The 19,909-nt window shown below is 42.0% G+C and overlaps 1 protein-coding gene across 1 annotated transcript in view; it reads left to right on the forward strand.

Moving 5' to 3' along the window:
* LOC142775953 (uncharacterized) overlaps window positions 1-12,481 on the forward strand; it is a 96,098-nt gene extending 83,617 nt beyond the window's left edge. The window contains exons 2-3 of the mRNA XM_075878559.1: window positions 9,803-9,852; window positions 10,189-12,481. Coding sequence (XP_075734674.1) covers window positions 10,228-10,662 — 435 coding nt within the window. The 5' untranslated portion in view covers window positions 9,803-9,852; window positions 10,189-10,227 and the 3' untranslated portion in view covers window positions 10,663-12,481. The remainder of the gene's footprint in view (window positions 1-9,802; window positions 9,853-10,188) is intronic.
* Window positions 12,482-19,909: the final 7,428 nt, after the last annotated feature.

A 19,909-nucleotide genomic window follows, 5' to 3' on the forward strand; every position in this document is an offset into this window, starting at 1 on the left:
GTGGAGTACTGCATGCATCGACATTACCTTCAGAACAGCTTAGAAACAAAAGGTAGCTACTGGGCTTGCTCGGTATTTTATCTGGAAACAATAAAAATGGCTATGAACTGCGCCCCTATATAAGTCGAAAGTCGCCAGAAAATAGCCTTGGCCCTAACCTAAATTTTTTGTCGCTATAGTCGTTTTTGTCGCTAAGTCGTGAAGTAGCCATTTTGGCACATAATATATACACTAACAACAAGCCTGAACCTGTGACAGTGAAACTTCCAGAAACGTGAGCACAATGAAAGTGCCGCGGTGTCGTGCGCGGAGCAGCAGGGTACGAAATAAAGCCTCTGAAACTTCGCAAAGTAGCGACGTATGTGATACGCGCGCCTCCTCTTCTATCTAACTCAAGGCAGGCGCTGCGTCGGTATATGGCGTATTCATGTGACGTCACCACAGACGTCACATACTGCTCTCCGCCATTTTGGCGTCCTTGGATCGGTGGCTCTGGCGGCAACAGTGGTTCAGTCATCAACGCTGTGTAAACATTGTAGGTAATTCTTTGTGTTTTCGGCTCTTCAAGTGGTAATTACGTGAGTGGGAAGGCGACACAATGCGGCGTTTCGTATATAAGTAGCTTGTGCGGTTCTGACAGGCAGCAATACGAGGGAAAAAAATGAACTGTGGCCCCGCCATGGTGGTCTACTGCTAATACTCGGCTGTTGACCCGCAGATGGCGGGATCGAATCCCGGCTGCGGCGGCTGCACTTCCGATGGAGGCGGAATATGCTGTTGACCCATGTGCTCAGATTTGGGCGCACGTTAAAGAACCCCAGGTGGTCGAAATTTCCGGATCCTTCCACTGCGGCGCCTCTCATTATCATATGGTGGTTTTGAGACGTTAAACCTTACATATCTATCAAAAATTCAACTGTGCGGCATGGACACTTTCGATACCGGCTTACAATATGTTGTGAACGTCGACCTTCGGCCACGCGTGGACAAATGCGACATTATAGGTTTTCTTGTTCTGAGGACAAGTTTCGTCACTCGAAAGCAGCTCAATGCATACAAATCTATGGATGGCCAGAATTGCGTGACCAGCGGCTGGGTGAACTTGAACTTTGAACTTTATTTATTCCAGCATACCATCATTTAGGATGCTGAGGGCCGGGGTCAGAAAGCCTCTTCACGAACTTGACCATGACCCCGTACAAAGTGGCAGGGATAGGCAAGTGTACATTATAGTATAAAGTAAATCAGACAACACTATGTCGCTCAAATAGACCTGTAAAAGAATGCATAAACATATACATATGAACATATATAGACAGATAATCCAAGTGAAACAGACCAAAAAATAAACCTTTAAAACAATGTACCAACTTTAATTTTGATAATCACATAAAAGAACGATGAGAGTGTACAAATGAAAAAAGAAATACAATGGCATTAACACAGGTAGGACGAAAACACATCTCAAGCAATATTTTCACAGTGTTCGTTGATTCAGATGGAACGGCAATAGAAAGCGCAGCATCTCCTTGCCGTAGTTCGTGCGCGTGCGTGGAAGAAACCACGTGTGAATATGACGAGTGTTCTAAAAAAGGGTCCGCTGGTTTATACGAGCAAGTGTGCCCAAAAAGTTATCACTTTTCAGTCCTGCGTAATAGCGTTTCATAAGACTTGCTTGATAGTAATCTAGTAGGGTTAATAAGTTCATTTCTGCAAAAAGCGGTCACGTGTGACTTCCATACGGAGCATCTGCAATGGCGCGAACTGCCCTTTTCTGTATGAGATTTAATTTGTGAATGTTCGTTAATGTTGTTGTGCCCCAAACCAGATGACAATAATTTATGTGTGATAAGAACAACGGTTTGTAGAAGAGAAGTTTAACTTTTTTAGGGAGCAGGAAATGCACCATAGACAAGATTCCAGTTATTCTGGATAAACTTGAAGACAGCTTTTCAATGTGGGAATCCCATGACATATGTTCATCGAAGATTACACCTAGACATTTAACACTTGGTACTATCTGAAGTTCCGAGGTGCCGAGCATTAACGGGGCATGCAAAGGTAGTGGTTCATTTCTACCCTTACAAAAATCCTATATATGGACTTATATAAAAATCCCTATATATGGCTACATCAGGAATTGGGCATATCTGGCCCATATATGGAATCCCCATATATGGGCCGTATATAACCTGATATGTCCAAATCCTGAAATAGCCATATATGGGCCTTATATCCCCATATATGGGTGTTGCTGTATATGGCCATATATGGCTATATATAGAAGCATCCATATAAGGTCTTATATGGATGCTTTCATATATGGTCTTATATGGATACTTTTATATAAACCATTCAAATGATTCATCTATATTAGTTCAGCCTGTGTCACCGGCAAAAAATATAGCTGCTCAAATCATTCTTCAGCTAGAAATATACCTGTTTGTTGAAAGGTCTGCATGCAGTCACTATCATCTCCAAAATAAAGGCAGTACATACCCCCTGAACATTCTTGTTCAATTAAGTTATCCTCATTATATCTCAAGTTATTCTCAACAACTATTTGCTAGAATGTAACTTGGCATCATATTTAAAGTTTGTGGTGGGCACATGTCACTGTTAGTCCACTTTTCCTGAAGAGATAAATTCTTTGTGCTTAAATTTATTGCTTACTTATCGACACTTTTATTTATCTATTTATTTCATTACCCACAGCACCAATTGGCATTACATTGGGGGAGCATTTACGAAAAGTAGAATACAAAAAATACATAGTCAGCCAAACAAATAATCAAAGTCACCTGAATCACAATCTGCATGAGAAATTCATATATAAATCGGAACATGTTCTAACATATAAATCGGAACAATTTTAACATGAAATAAAACAAATATTTGGGAGTGTAGAGGCAATGCTAGAAGGCAGCTGGTTCCATCTTGTAATTTTTTTTTGTAACAATCATTTTGAAGCACGTCAGTCTTGCATGCGATTATTCTTATCTTGAACCTATGGTCAACACGGTCTGAGAAATAGTACAGTGCAAGTAAATATTCCGCTTTATCGATTCTGACTTGACAAAAATGAATAGCATAAAAGAGCTCAATTTGAGTTTCGTAAAGATATTTTTCACAGTGTGTTATGTTTAAAACTTTTCTCGCGTGTCAATGGAGCGTCCATAGTCAGTCAAAACGAAATATTGACTTGATATTGACCGTATGAACTGCGTGTGCATTGAATAACTTAAATGGGTTGATAATCAACTTTTAAGGAGTTCGGTCGAAAGTGATTCGTATGCAAGCTTGTTATGTACAAGTATTGTGACTAATGACCTATAGAACGACTGCTAAAACTGGTGTCTATAGGTCTCTGTGCGCGTGGGAATGGAGGCATTTAACAACATTTCTTGCCAACGGGACACTAAAAATGTACTTTGTAAACGTAATACGCTTTCCATTTTGCCAATAATGCATCATTAACGTAACAGTGGTAAAGAGCTCATTCTGCAGAAATTCCGGCGTAGGCATCGGTGGCTCTCTGTGAAAAATCGTCTTGTCAATGATCGAAAATTGAGAGAATGCAAATAAAACAAATATTGTAAATTTTAGGGTTTGAGTGATGATCGAAATCATGCAGGCAATTTGCATGGCATGCAAGTGCTCTACCACACAGCTATGCATCTGCTTGGAAATAAAGCATGAATAACTTCCTCTTGTTGTAAATGCAAGGAAAATAACTGTCATGCTTAACAAATACATGTATCCTGCATACAGGTTTCACAACACAACATTTATTATCGCAGCTATATTGCATGATACAAGCGTGCATTGTCATCAAGCATCACAACACGTTATTACCAACGTGACTTTGCGGTCTAAAGACAGCCAACCATTACAAAAGGCACACTGGTTACTGCACGTATTCCCTCACGACTGCGTAGTGGGTGCATAAAGTTCTAAAACATTTTACACACGTTATATTGAGAAGCACGTTCTGCTGGGCGAGTTGGTACTTCATCTTAACTTAGTTGCGCGAAAAAATTTGAAGTGCGAAAGGAAGACACCTGGACACAGCGCACACTAACTGAAACTTCATTGGAGAAAACAGACATATGTATGCGGTTACGACAATACGTGAGGTGGAAAAAAATGACTAGATGAGCAGACATCTGATCATTTTCTTTCACAGTGTGGACATCGTGTGGTGGACGGCACTGCGCTGTCGTGTGGGAAGTATTATTTAGAATTTATTTATATAATTGTATATCACAAAGCTTCTCTAAAGGAATTAACAACCATTCTCTAACCAATCATCATATTGTAGAGAGTGTGGCTGCGCGCCCTTGTTTGGAATACGGTAGTTAAAGCTAGATTCAGTGACACGGTATAGCGCGGGAAATCGGAGAGGCGTATTTCATAAACAAAGCTGGGTATTCATGTGTCACGTAACTCTCACTTATGTTGCTTGCTACTGAGGTAGCTTTCCTGGAAGCGCATCATTTATACAATCTGTCTGCTCATCTAAACCTTTTCTTTCACCGCACGTGTTCTCGTAACCGCATATATACGTATGTCTGTTTTCTCCAACAATGTTTCAGTTGTCAGTGTGTGCTGCGTCTAGGTGTCTTCCTTTTGTATTTCAATTTTTTCGCGCAACTCGGTAATTACATATATTTCTTGTTCTTTAAACTATGTTACCCCTTTTTTACACAAAATGCAGCCATGTGCGAAACCTTCATTGAGACACTTTCAACCTTCTCAATTACACAGTACTATTCCACAATTAAATTTGTTCAAGTAGCATCATGCAATAAAGAGTACACACTAAGTGATTGAATTACGCACAAGAAACAGGATCGATACTGCTGTCACGTTCAACTGTGAAAAACGGAGCTTAACGGTCCCCCAATTTTTTCACAGAGTAGCAAGCCCTAATGCATCATACCAGTTTATTTGTCGGCTTGCGTAAAACTATCTACAGTGCTCACGGATTAAAACGTGACATCGCATTATTTTGTGTAACTATGTATGCGGGTATGCGCAGTTCCTCAAGATAACCATGCGATGTTGCGACATCAGTAACGATAATGTCGTCTGTGATGTACGCATTCCAGTCAAATTTACACTTATATCACCCTGATTGTAGATGGCGGAAACGAAATTACAGGCTATTCTTAAGTTTTTCCATTTGGATCCGTGACATAGCACCCTGTTTTGAAGAATCAAACTAGCAACAAAATTTTAACTGCGTGTCCTTATCAAAACACACGTAAATATAAAAACAAGTGGAACGTAGACGAGGAAAGATAAATTCAAACGCAAGACAAATTCAAACGTAGGCTCATAAATCTCATGACACCCTTGGAGTTGGAGATATGCAACTCTTTTTTATTTGTAATTGCGCAAGTTGTAATTTATCCTTGGTTTTTCCTCAAGCGTTAAAATGAGACAAATACAACACAAGTATATTTACATCAATATATTTATGAAAAGTACAATGGCACGAAACCAACAATTTCCTGGCGTAGATTTTTTGATTAAATAGAGCACTGTCTGGATCAAGAGAAAAAAAAAGAAAGTGTTGTCGTATCGCTTAAACAAAACAGCCTAATGACGTAACCACGATTAGCATAAAGTTATTTACTCAGCAAGCATGCAATGTGGTATGTTTTCGAGTTATCATTATATTTATGAACAACGTGCGAAGGTAATGAAAATGATGAACTTACCTTAACATTTAACCGAGACTTGTCTTTCAAGGAGCCTGTTAATCCTGATAACCTATTCACACCTTAAAGCCACCACGTCCATTCGTACTGCTTTAGGAAGAAGTTTTGAAGGAACGCTTGCCGCAAGCATGGGTATCCATTTTTTCTCGCACGAAAAGTTGACGATCGCCAATCCAGCAGCGTACAGACGCATACGCACACAAAAACACTTCCACGTCCGTCCACAATTTTTTCGCCACGTACAGCGAAGTAGATTCCTGAGAGCTGCGCGATTATCTTGTGTAAATTGGAGCAGCAGTTGAACACGAAATAAGAGCAAAAGGAATTAAAATTAATAAACTCGATCAGCACGGCACCCATGACTCCGGCGAGCAAAAAAGCAACAATGGCGCGGATGGATACAGTGCATGCCATGCACATCACAATGAACATTACAATACTCTTTGAGATCAATGGTTTACGCACTTTTCACTAGAACTAAATTTTCCTGAGCTTATTGGCGAACGACGTTTCATTTTTTAACAATTATTGACGCAATGTTATTACCATACGACTGAATGTTTGTGCAAACTATTTTCTTCGTCGTTACTTGAAATGGGCCGCGGCACTCTCTTTCCTGCTGTGTCGACAGACTGGTGTAAGCCACGGCAGGGCTGCAGGGCGCCTACGTGCACTTCTTCGAACTACGTTCTCCGAATTGTCCACCCATCCGATGGGCGCCCTTTTTTGTATTTTTTTTTACTGTGCGCACCCCTTGCAACCAATGCAGTCAGGCGAGGTTTTTCGGACAATGGATTTCAACTTACTCCCGCGAGCCGAAAAAGCTACACGTGGAGGACCTTTGAGACAGGCATTCGGTGGAGCTGAAATCACTGCTTCGTGTACGCTGGCTACGAAGACGCGTTTCAGCCAAATTTGCATCTTATTTCGCAAGGACTTATAATGATAATAATATTATTCAATCAACCAATAGTCACTCAATCATTTTTAACGTATTCAAGAACAACCACAGGGTTTTTCACGCTGGCGCGCGCGAAAATAAAACAAAAATAAACAATACATTACAGACTGTCCACAGAAAAGCAAATCAATGAAAAGAGCAAAAACGAGCTGTCGAAAAAAAATAATGCAAAATGGGAACAATAAACAAAAGAGTAGATATTCATGGAATGGGACTGAAAAATAATGTGAAATATACACAATCGTGGCTTCCTGAAAGACGGAAAAGGAAAGAATCTGTGCATATGCAAATCTACATTAGGACAGGGCAGCCTTCACTGACAAAACAAAATGACTGTAGACTATGAAAAACATAACGAATCAAGAAAGTTGACGTTAGAGAGACTCGGTATTCTGTAAAGGATAGAGTGTTGAAAGAAGCTGGTAGGTACATGTAACGGTCGATTCTCTCTCGATAACTTACGCAAAGTTTGAAGATTATTACAACCGAGAAGGGCAGAATATCTCACCCTGAACTAGCTTGTAAATAAATAACAGCTCAGCGCGATTTTGCCGGCCATTAACTGATGGCAAATATAATATTCCAGCAGTATTGAAAGGATTCTAGTGAAACGATGGGGATAAATGCTTATGAAATTTTTCTGGACTCACTCAGTGGCGCTACTGCTGGATTTAGCAAGGCCATTCCAAATCAGATATGCATATGTACTCATGTTGAGCACAACATATCACGGTGTACCATTTGTAGAAGGCTGTAGGAGAACCAGATTCTCGCGAGATGTTGAGCCAACAGGAAGAGAATGAAGGCCTCGCATGGCAGCACATTTAATGCAAGTAGGAAAAATTCAGCATGCTATCAAAAAGAACACCAAGATAACTGATCTCATAAAACTTACATAACGACACAGTATGACAGCATATGGATTTGCTGTTGGACGTTTTTCGAAATACAACAACAACAACAACAACAACTATAATAATAATAATAATAATAATAATAATAATAATAATAATACACTCATATCATTCTGACATGGCCGAAAATATCTAGCCACATTGAATGAAATGCCAGTGTCCTGGTGCCCATGAATCTCTATACGCGAGTGTGCTCTTGCGCAGTTTGGTGAGTATGTACCGGCATACATATCTTATAAGTAAGTGCACTACCGTGTTGGTGTTGAAAGGATATGTTCGCAAGCAGTTTGAATCGTTACGCGCCTGCACAGCAAGGGGCTGTTTACATAATGTAGAGTTAGGCTTAGGTAACACGCCAGCCCGCAAAAAAATGTGTCATACTAATTGTATTCACAAGGCAATGTTTAGGCTAATCCTGATGATGGCACGTGCGCTTTAGTGACCTCGACCAAGTAATGACACACCGACACAAAATAGAAGTTTTGTGAATTCGGCAGCCTACGTTAAATGTTGCTATAAAGCTTCAGCATTTCATTACATGGTCCATTAAATATGTATCTCGTGTGAGTCAGTTGCACCTTTCTTAACGTACATGTCTATGACGTGAGATTTATTTGACGCTTGCAAACATTACAATAAATTAATTGTTCACTTGTAATTGTTCACATTAAATTTTTGATAAATTTATTATGTGCACAGCCAGGAACATTATACATAGCCGAAGGAAACGCAAGATGTATTTTTGCAATAAATTAGTACAACTTCCATCTTGAATGTAATCATAATAGTGCCTGCAAGTTGCATTCACGTAAGTTCTTTTTGTTTTTGAAAATACTGCCTTAAAAATTGCACTGCGCATGCAATTTTAGTAAATGGCTGCTGAAAGCAATCGCAGATGAGGGGTCAACAGGATTAATAGAAATATTGTTATATGAAGGGAGCATATAGCCATCAAAACTTTCAAATAATCAGAAATTTTGTCCACCGATGTGGAAGCTAAAAGTGCATTGAAATTACTATTTCTTGCTGCCACTTTAAACAATGCATTAATGTGAACAATATAACTTGCATGCATTTTGTCTTTACATATACTATATAGGATTGCTCTATAATAATAGCGAGGTTCGGAAGCTTCAATACGTTTTGTGACTTGACACGATTCCTTCCTCGTAAAACATGTCTGCTCTTGTATACAATATTTACGTCGTAATAATTGCAACCTATTGTTTCAAACCTAAAGCCATGAAAAATGTACGAGTTAAATTACATGAATGCATGCATATATGTATTCAACTGAGTTGCAACTATCACGTACACAAAGCTGACCTGAAATTTCGGTTTTTTTGCATGGCAGAAACAACATATATATTTAATACTCCTATTGTTATGAAAAATAAGCAGGTCAGCTTTGTGTACAAATTGTTATATATTACAATTCGCATAAAAGTGTGATCACGGTGCCAAATATATACGTGGTTCATCCCAAATAAGAGAGCACTTCCACATATAAGGACCCACTTGATATGTTATATATGGTGTGGCCGTGCCTTATTTGGCCGGATTTGACTCCTTATATGGGCCAACCGCGTCATATATGGCCGTATATAACCCCATACATGAACCGACTCCGCCAGATATACATCCATATAAGCTTATATCTGGCCACATATGCTGCCATATATGCTTATATGTGGCCAAATATGCTGCCATATAAGCTTATATCTGGCCACATATGCTGCCATATATGCTTATATGTGGCCAAATATGCTGCCATATATGCTTATATGTGGCCACATATGCTGCCATATATGCTTATATATGGCCAGATATAACTTATATATGGGCCATGTATGGCGTTTCCGTAAGGGTAGGCCTAAAGTGAACAGCTCTCGTTTTTGAAGAGTTTAATTTTAAAAAAAAATATTGCATGTCCAAGACGCTAGCTTTATTATTACCTGGTTTGTGTCATTGATTAAATCTTTATAGTGTTGAGCAGTGAAAAGTAAGGCTGTGTCATCTGCGTGTATAACATACTTTACGGATGCGTCAATGTTTACGATATCATTAATATATACGCAGAATAAAAGGGGTCCCAAGATACTGCCTTGGGGCACACCTGCTAAAATTTTTTGTAAATTGGAGGTGTGATCGTTGATGACCACCATTTTGGCAGTGGCGGTCACGGCGGCTGAATTTTGCAGGAACCGCTGCTGGGACGAGTCTCTGCGGACACGTTATCGTAATCGTACAAGTAAGCGCTTCTTTTTGTCGCATTTTTATCTCCTCGCTAAAGTGACCAACTTGCTGAATTGCTAGTTTTATTGACTAGGTGGCCACGAGTAGCTGAATTTTGTTTTTTTGTTTTTTGCCGCTGTGCTGTATGCTGCCCATCGCGGAGAGTGTTAATTTTATTTACTCGCTGTTTTATGTTGTACGCAGATAAACCACTCATAGAGCTTGTCAGCTCCTCTTGTCAAGGCATGCATTTTGTCCAAAAGCGATGGCGAAGTAGTCGCAGCCCTCTGTGTGTATGGCCGGCAATGGCGAGGCGTGTTCTCATATGGCAGCCCTGCTGTTTCACTTATAGAGTACGGCGGGCGCGCGCAAGACGGTGACTCCTGCACATATGTCGCCAACAGCTGGCTCCCACCATACGGCTCCCACCATCATAGCGTGGCCAGTGGCACAAATGGACTTTTCTTCGTCTACGATGAAGAAGATGATTCTGGATGGCGAGTGTCGCTCAAGGAACACGCCAAATGGTCGGTCGAAGCTTGCGGCACCTTCCCCAACAAAAGCGGAATGGAAGGTACTGTATGACGTTGTAGCTGTCTCAGGACTTCATCCAGCAATACTGAGTACCCATCCAGACTACAGCGACATGTTTGTACCGGTTATAAGGGCCTGCAACAGCTCAAACTTTCGCCTCATCTGCGACTGCCCTGCAAAGAACTTGGACTACAAGGATCTTATGCAGCTGTGTGAAAGATCTTTGACAGCCTCGTCATCACGCAACAAGCCTGTGAGAGCATTCAGACCAGGACGAGGAGTCAGGCATTAAGCGTCAACTGGTATGCATATCGCACCGGCCACATCACTGCATCAAAGTTATATGATGTGTGTCACACACGTTTAGAGTCACCATCTCCGTGTCGCGTCAAGAGCATATGTATTCCTCATGTATACGGCTAGCCCTCCACTTTTCCAATAAAATATGGGCGGGAGAAGGAAGCAAAGGCACTTTTGAAATATAAAAGTGTGAGTGAAAATCTGCATGAAGGTGTCCATTACAAAGAAGCAGGGATTTTTATACCAACTGAGCACGTGTACTTAGGTGCAACACCAGACTTGCTGGCTGAGTGAAACTGTTGTGGGGCAGGTGTTGTAGAAGTAGGGTACCCTTGGAAAGTAAAAAATGGGCAACTCAGCGACCTGCTAAGTGACACGAATGGCTGCGTGACAGAAGTAGACAGGCAGCTTCAAAAAAAACTCACCGGTATTACTACCAAGTTCATTTGCAAATGTTCGTGTGCAAGACAAGTTACACTGACTTTGTCCTCTAGAACAAATTGAGATAAACGTGAAGCGCATTTACATTGATGAAACCTTCGTAACCTCACAAGTTGACAATGCCAGAAAGTTTTTCAAGAGTGTTTTATAACACAGTTAGTTGCACACTGATTCACCAACCATAAAAAGAATGACTTGAGCAAGATGGCCTTTCAACAATGAGTGTAGACACCAGCTCTATTAGAGTCTTGCCCGCACGTGATGGTCAGAATGCCAATAATAGCAGTCCTCACAGTGACATGGAGGATCCTGATACCTTTTGTGTATGCAAGGGGCTGGAAGAAAGAAGAATGATTGCATTCGATGGTGCCAGTTGTGAAGTCAAGTGGTTCCATTTTGACTGTGTCGGGATGAAGAGAGTGCTGAAACGCAAGCACTGGTTTTGCGAATCATGCTCTGAGTATAAAGCTCGAAATCAAATCTATTTACACAGCTGTTGTCAAAACGAATGCAAAAAATGTTGCCAATGCGCGTTTATTGAAGAACCGTCACTTGTATCTTCATCAAAGTGGTAATATTTACACTAGACCTTACAGGTGGCAGCATAACACAATGAAAAACATTTAAAGAATGGATATGCATGAAAAGTAAAAAAAATGCATTGAGTAACACTGTTCATTTATCCATTCAAAATTACTTACAGGTCCAATAAAGGGCATTGAGTAAGGGGGGCATCAGTATATACATTGCGAAAAAATAGAAAAAAAGTTAAAAATAACAAGGAAACAAATAAACAAAAAGCAAACAATTTATAAACACCAAGGTGCAACAAATTTATACACAATAAAAACGCAACGAAATCAGGTTATTATGAAATGGTTCACTAATAGAGATGGATAAGATGTCATCTGGAAGGCTGGTCCAATGTGTTCTGGCTTGATATAATGGTGGTTAGTTAAGTGCCAGTGTGTGACTATGAATGCGTATGAAACTACGTCCGTTGTGAATGCGTCGAGATGTGCGCAATGGGACATGAAGTGGCAAACAGTGTCATTTGTTACTGTAGATGTACTTATGGAATAAACATAAAAGGGCGACTACGTGGCATTACCCAGTGACAATAATGCGAGGTCTTGTTTCATTAGGGTGATGCTTGAATAACAGCAACATGTGTAAAAAGCAACAGGCCAATGCGTATCTGTGAAGTCAGATTCCACAACACACAAACGATACCTAGCCAACTGGAACCACTGACGTATACAGGTTAGTTACTGCACAGCAAACTTTTGCTATGTTGTCAAAACGCACATCGTTGTCACTTCTGTTCATGAACTCTACCGGCAAAAGGAATTTCGCGGTGATCTGGCAGCCGTAATAAACGCATTTACTAGTATTGCTATGTATCACGGTGTCTTGTCAGTGCGTTTTAGAGGGATTCATGTTTATGAGTTGCACCAGCGGATTATATTTTCATACATAATATTATGAAAGCTGTTAACTGTGAAACTACAAAAATAAGCATTGACACACGAGCAATCACATACAAAGTCATAGTACTCAAATATATGTAAATGTTCATGTACAACCGAAGAGATAACACAACGTAACTGCATAAAACCAAAATTCTACGTCATAGACCTAACAAAATGGCCCACACAGCATAATTCTTCAAAAGATTTTTACACAGCATATGTTGAACATTTTCAGACAAGGTTCCTTGATTGCTGCGATCGTGAATACCACAGTCACTTTCCGAGATGTTTAATTGAATGGCACGTCAAAGTTGCCCAAGTTCGTTAGGGTACAAACTACCTATACAATTCTGTCAATATGGCATTCATTCGTACCGCAATTCTTCAGCATTTAAACGGGCAATGTGTGTTTCAGTAGAGTATATTTATTTCGTACCGTTCCGGAGACTCGCTCCACATGAATCTGGACATTGGTGATTTCTCTCGTCTATTCGATCTCTGTGCTGGAGAACTGCTTTTGTTCTTTTGTAAAAGCAATAATGGCGAGTGCACCACAACACATCCCAACACTCCCAGCTATTAGGAAACCCCTGTCTGCTAATACAACATCGCCTCTGTCTAGATGCTGGAGTACCGCTCTATCCTCTGTGATCATTTTGTCACTGTCATGTCTCTCTCTCCCTCCTGATCTTCGTCTTTTCTCTCTTCCAATCTTTCCTATCATCTCCTCCCTTCTGTTTACATCCATCTTCCAGGTGGCAAGGGTTAACCTTGTGTATTGATTGATATGTGGGGTTTAACGTCCCAAAACCACTATATTATTATGAGAGACGCCGTAGTGAAGGGCTCCGAAAATTTCGACCACCTGGGGTTCTTTAACGTGCACCCAAATCTGAGCACACGGGCCTACAACATTTCCGCCTCCATCGAAAATGCAGCCGCCGCAACCGGGATTCGAACCCGCGACCTGCGGGTCAGCAGCCGAGTACCTTAGCCACTAGACCACTGCGGCGGAACCTTGTGTAAATATGCACTCTCTTGGTCATATATTATTGGGTTATAGTTGCTTTGTACAGCTGGCGCTGGCATGCTTTTTAATTGTGCTGCCGCGTCCCCATGTTGGGCTCGATGGTGGGTGGCTGGCATGGCTGCAGAATTCATATATACTTTATGGCCTCTTTTTTCATTTACTAAACTGTCTGATCGCCCTCTTCCTAAGAGGGGGCGCCCCGAAACAACACTGAATGTATTCATAAAGCTAAAGAAATTCTCCCGCGCTTCCATGTGATCCACTGTGAAACATAAGAAAAGATTGCAAGAACCATCTCTCCGTTTGTCGTTTTCAAATGTCTCACCAGTACCCTTGGTGCAGGGTATCAGGCTACACGTATGGCTAGTGCGAACCTTCTTCTCGAAGTCCAACCCGAAACCATGCATGAAAGTTTGGCAAAACTTACCTCTTTTGGAATCACACCTGTACCTATCACACCACACCGTTCCCTGAACCGTTCCCGAGGCATAGTGTCTGATCAATTGTTTGATTGATATGTGGGGTTTAACGTCCCAAAAGCACCATATGATTATGAAGGACGTCGTGGCGGAGGGCTTCGGAAATTTCAACCACCTGGGGTTCTTTAACGTGCACCCAAATCTGAGCACACGGGCCTGCAATATTTCCGCCTCCATCGGAAATGCAGCCGCCGCAGCCGGGATTCAAACGCGTGACCTGCGGGTCAGCAGCCGAGTACCTTAGCCACTAGGCCACCGCGGCGGGGTTAGTGTCTGATCAAGACCTAATTATCATGACAGAGAGCGAGCTCCTTGAGGGCTAGAACGAACAGCATGTAACGCATGTACAGAGAATTAGGATAAGGCGTGACAAAAACAGCAAAAAAAGCCCCGACAAAGCACCCCATTCTTACATTTTGCACAAGCACACTTCCAGAATATATCGAAACAGACTCTTTGAAGTTAAAGGTTCGACCCTAACTCCCCCACTCCAGACGTTGTTTTAAGTGTCAGCGATTCGGCCATGGTTTTCAGAGCTGCTCCGGCCGTCAAACCTGTGCAAAGTGCAGTTAGCATGAACATGCTATAGACCACAGTATATCCACTGCGCGAACTGCGATGGTGGACACCCCGCTTGTTCTCGCACATGCCCTACATGGAAACATGAAAAAGAAGTACTCACACTGAAAGTAAATGAAAACATCTCGTTTAGGGAGGTGCGCAAGCGTCTACTAATGCAGGGTGCTTCGTTGGCGGAGGTGGCACGAAAGGGGGCAGTGCCACCAAAATCCGCGGCGCCCGCACGTACCACACAGAGTGGATGAGCGGCAGCGCATTCACCCCCTCAGTGGAAGTAGCACAGGCTCTTCCGCCACCAAAAGGCTTCCAGGGCTCCGGTCTCTAAGCCCCAGGGCCTTTTGTCTCGACAGATAGCCCTAAGACCTAGCTCCGTGCTGTCACGTGCGAACCGAGACTGGGCATCTAGCGCCTCGTCCGATTTGATGGACACAACAGCAAGTCGTTCAACGGTGTCTTCGGCACCGAAGGACAGGCGCGACTCTTTGGAGCGCGCCAGAAAATCAAAAACCATCATTACGTGGCCTGACAAAGGCTTTTGACTTAATGCAATACTTCTTTAGTACACACAGCACTCATTTACACTCATAATGGATACACAAATAATACAATGGAACGTCAGAGGACTGCTTAGAAACCACGACGATACTCAAGAACTCTTACACAAACATTCCCCAAAAGTGCTGTGCGTACAAGAGACACACTTAAACTCCAGGAACACCAATTTTCTACGTCGTTATGTAATATTCAAAAAGGACCGCAATGACGCTGTAGCGTCATTTGGTGGTGTGGCCATTATAGTTGATCAGGGCGTAGCATGTACACATCTACCACTACAAACATTCCTTGCAGTGGCTGTTCGAGTAGTTCTTTTGAACAAACTTGTAACCATCTGCTCTCTTTACATACTTCCACAGTACCGTGTCGAAAACACGAATTCCAGTCACTGATACATGAACTACCGGAACCTTATGTACTCCTTGGGGACTTCAGTGCACACAACGGTTTAGGGGGCGACTCTCGCTGCGATGCACGAGGTCGCCTAATCGAACAGTTTCTTTTTTCTTCGGGTGCGTGTCTGTTGGATAGAAAAGAGCCAACATACTTTAGCCTCGCCAACAAAACCTGCTCATGCATAGTCTCAGCATTGTGTCCTCATCGCTTGTACCCCTGGTTCAATGGAAAGTAATTAGCAATCCTTTCGGAAGTGATCACTTTCCGATCATTCTAAGTACACCACTAGAAAAAGGTCCCCGTCATGTTCCCAGATGGCAGACAAACAAAGCGGACTGGGAAAAAGTCAGAGAAGCTACTCGATTGAGTTGGTCGGACATATGTCAATTAAGTATAAATGCAGCAGTACACTTCCTGACAGCACTTATTATTGATGCTGAAACAAAGTGTATCCCACAAACTGGACGCTCTACCAGGCGACACTTTCTTTGGTGGAACAGTGAGTGTCGGTATGCACGTAGAAAGCAAAATAAAGCATGAAAGCTGCTTCGAGATTCTCCGATGGCGGAGAATCTTACAATTTTTAAAAACATAAAGTCTGAAGGCAGGAGGACGCGCCGACAGGCAAGAAGAGAAAGTTGGCACAACTTTATTTCAGGCATCAATTCACATACACAGGAGGCTAAAGTCTGGAACATGATTAGGAGAATAGCAGGAATACAATTACATTCACTCCCTGTCGTAAACACACAAGGTAACAGCTTGGAAGATCCAGAAAACTTTCTCAGCGCACTCTTCGAAAAAGTCTCCGGCTCGTCACACTATAGTGAAGCTTTCCAAAGATACAAAACAAGACCTGAAAAGCAGAAAATAGAACACAAATGTACAAAACACGAAGCATACAACCAAGCTTTTAGCTTAGCTGAGCTCCAAACATCAATAATATACTGCAGCCATTCCGCCCTAGACTCTGATCGTGTGGTGTACAAAATGTTGAAAAACCTACCAATCAAAAAGCAAGAAACCCTACTTTGCTTGTACAATGCTATCTGGTTCTCTGGCGCTATCCCTATTATTTGGAAAGAGGCTATAATTTTTCCCATTTTAATAGAGGGCAAAGACGCTTTCTCAGTTTCAATCTATAGGCCCATTGCACTTACAAGCTGCCTTTGTAAACTTTTTGAAAAGATGATGAACCGCCAACTTTTGCATTTTCTTGAAACACACAATCTGCTCGACCGATTCGAGTGTGGGTTTCGAGAGGGTAGATTCACCACCGACCATCTGGTGCGTATAGAGGCAGAGATCCGAGATTCTTTCGTCCACAAAAATACTTCGTCTCTGTGTTCCTCAATTTTGAAAAGGCTTACGACACAACATAGCGTTTTGGCATATTAAGAGACTTGTCTCACCTGGGAGTGCGCAGCAGAATGCTTTCCATAATCTAGAGTTACTTGTCCAATGGGACATTCCGTGTCTGTGTGGGCAGTGTTCTCACAGAAACATTTGTCCAAGAAACGGGAGTACCACAAGGCGGTGTACTTAGTTGTATACTTTTTATTATCAAAATTAATTCCTTGCGCCTGTCTATCCCCCGCAATATGTTCTATTGTAGTAATGTCGATGACGTCCAGCTTGGCTTTAAGGCATGCAACCTGGCAATGTGTGAGCGGCAGGTTCAGCTAGGTTTAAACAAGGTCTCCAAATGGGCAGGAGAAAAGGGATTCTGACTGAAACCACAAAAAAGCACGTGTGTCTTGTTCTCCCAAAAGAGAGGCATGTACTCAGAACCTTTCAACTGAATGATCAACGTCTGTCTGTTCATGCCGAGCATAAATTTTTGGGCCTAATCTTGTACCACAAGCTAACCTTCATACCAAACATCAAGTATTTAAAAACGAAATGTGTGAAAGCCATAAATGTTCTGAAAGTGTTGTCACGTGCTACGTTGGGTAGTGACAGGCAATGTCTCATAAATTTGTATAGAAGCCTCACTTGCACCCGCTTAGACTATGGGGCCGTTCTTCGTCAGTCTGCGACTCAAAGTATTTTGAAGATGCTGAACCCCACGCACCATTTGGGCATCCGCCTTTCTACTGGTGCTTTTCGCACCAGCCCCGCAGAAAGCTTTTACGTTGAGTCAAATGAGTGGTCGCTTCATCTGCAGACAACTTACATGTCCTTTGTATATTTCTTTAAGGTGAAAGCACACAAGAAGCACCCCTCATACTCCACTAATAATGATTTGTCGAGCTCCATTCTGTTTCAAAACAGGCCTTCGATGAAGCAGCCCTACTCAGTTCGCCTGAAAGGTCTAGCTGAGGAAACTGGTGTGTTACTTGATTACAGTTTAATGACTCCTGTAGAATACCCGCCACCGTGGCTGAGGCAGATTATCGACTGCGATGTGCAGTCGATAATCTGCCTCTTAGTCTAACTCCTCTGCCTCTTAGTCTAACTGTCTGCCTCTTAATCTCTAATAATCTGCCTCTTAGTCTAACTCCTCTGTGTCCTACGCTGCGGTCGGCCCATCCTTCTCGTATGCTGGCCCTCTACGTCCAGACACAAGTATCTTCACCGCGGAAGGTTACGCGATACTCGTGGCCGCTAAACGCATCCAACAATTACAACTACAAAAAGCAGTCATTAATACGGACTCCCTCATTGTGGTAACAGCACTGCAGACACTTAAAAAAAACCCTGTCGTCATCTAACTTTACTCTATTTTATGCACACTCTACACACTCAAACAACATGTTGTAGTGTGCTGGGTACAAGGGCACCGTGATATCCAAGGCAGTGTGACGGCGCCGTCCGCTTGCTGCATCCGTCCACGAAAGCACTGCCACTACACTCATATCAATCCCGGCCTTTGATCTTAAACCGTCTATCAAACGAAAGCTCAGGGACTACTGGCAGAGCGAATGGGACAGACACACAAAAAAACAAACTACACGTGATTAAGCCACACCTTGGTCATTGGCTGCCAGTATCAAAATCACGTCGTAATGAGGTAACACTTACAAGGTTCAGCATAGGACACACATACACGGCACACTCATATCTTTTGTCCGCTGACGATCCACCATTGTGTGACAGATGTGGAGAAGCACTAACGGGTCTTCCCATTTTAATCCAGTGTGAACAATTGACACTCTAAGAAGACAACACTTTTCATTACCCCACCGACAACATATACTGTTACACCCTGCCATGTTCGTCGGTGGATAACCACTTTTCACTCATAAATCGTTGCTAGCTTTTTTAAGAGATGTCCTGATGACATTTAAGCGCTGATGAAGCATTTGTGCTAGTGCAAAATATTTTTACACATGATTTTACTATCAAAACCTTTTGTCACCCGTTTTTGCTATACATATCACGCCATTGTCATAATTTTAATACTTACATTTTAACCCACGTTGGCGTGAGAAATTTTAAGGCCCCTATACAGCCACGCATCATATCATTGTCAACTTCTCTAGTTACTTAAATAGCGCTCTTTGGCCATCGATTGGCCTTTGCGCCATTAAGCCCTACACATCATCATTATCACTGTCACGTCCACCAAAGGATTTTGAAATGAATGTAATCATGGGTGGTGGACAGATGCCTTTAAGAAATTTCACGGTATTGTGGAGCTCGTATTGTGACAGTGTCTCTGCCCTTTTAATAATGATCTGGGGCTCTGAATGAATATTTCAAAACAATCCAAGATTACCCGTACCTTCAAGCCGAAACTCTAAAAAAAAGCAACTAGCACAGTTTTCATAATGTGTTCTTTCTCTGGCCAATACATCAGTAAACCGAGCCAGTCATAGCAGACATTTAGTCACTACTCAAGGATTCCACATGCAGTGGGCTGTGACACGCTAAAACGATATGTAAGATTCTGAGTGTGGAGCCCCAACCTCAGCATCATAAAGAAATAACATCATTTCATCAAACTGGATGAGGGCATTCCTTCAGCAGTGCGAGGCGTGATTTTTCAGAATGTTGAACAATGAAAGCAACATTACAAAATAAGGAGAACTGGCGTAAAATGCCACTTTTTTGTCATTTTCCTAAAGCTGTCTTCCGAGAATTTAGATGCTGACAAGTTCAGCGTGACATTTGTGAGCTCGTTCAGCAGATTGGGTGTCGCATCTTGAAGGTGCTGGATGTCGTTGCCTGTCGAATCTGTTTGGCAGCTGATGCCTAGCCAGAAAAGAAATGCATAGCAGACAATTCAGTTTCAGAAGCTCATTAGGTGGAATATAAATTGAGTGGCTACAATGACAGGCCAGG

Source organism: Rhipicephalus microplus, chromosome X, assembly GCF_043290135.1.
Source record: "Rhipicephalus microplus isolate Deutch F79 chromosome X, USDA_Rmic, whole genome shotgun sequence".
Classification (NCBI taxonomy): Eukaryota; Metazoa; Arthropoda; class Arachnida; order Ixodida; family Ixodidae; genus Rhipicephalus; species Rhipicephalus microplus.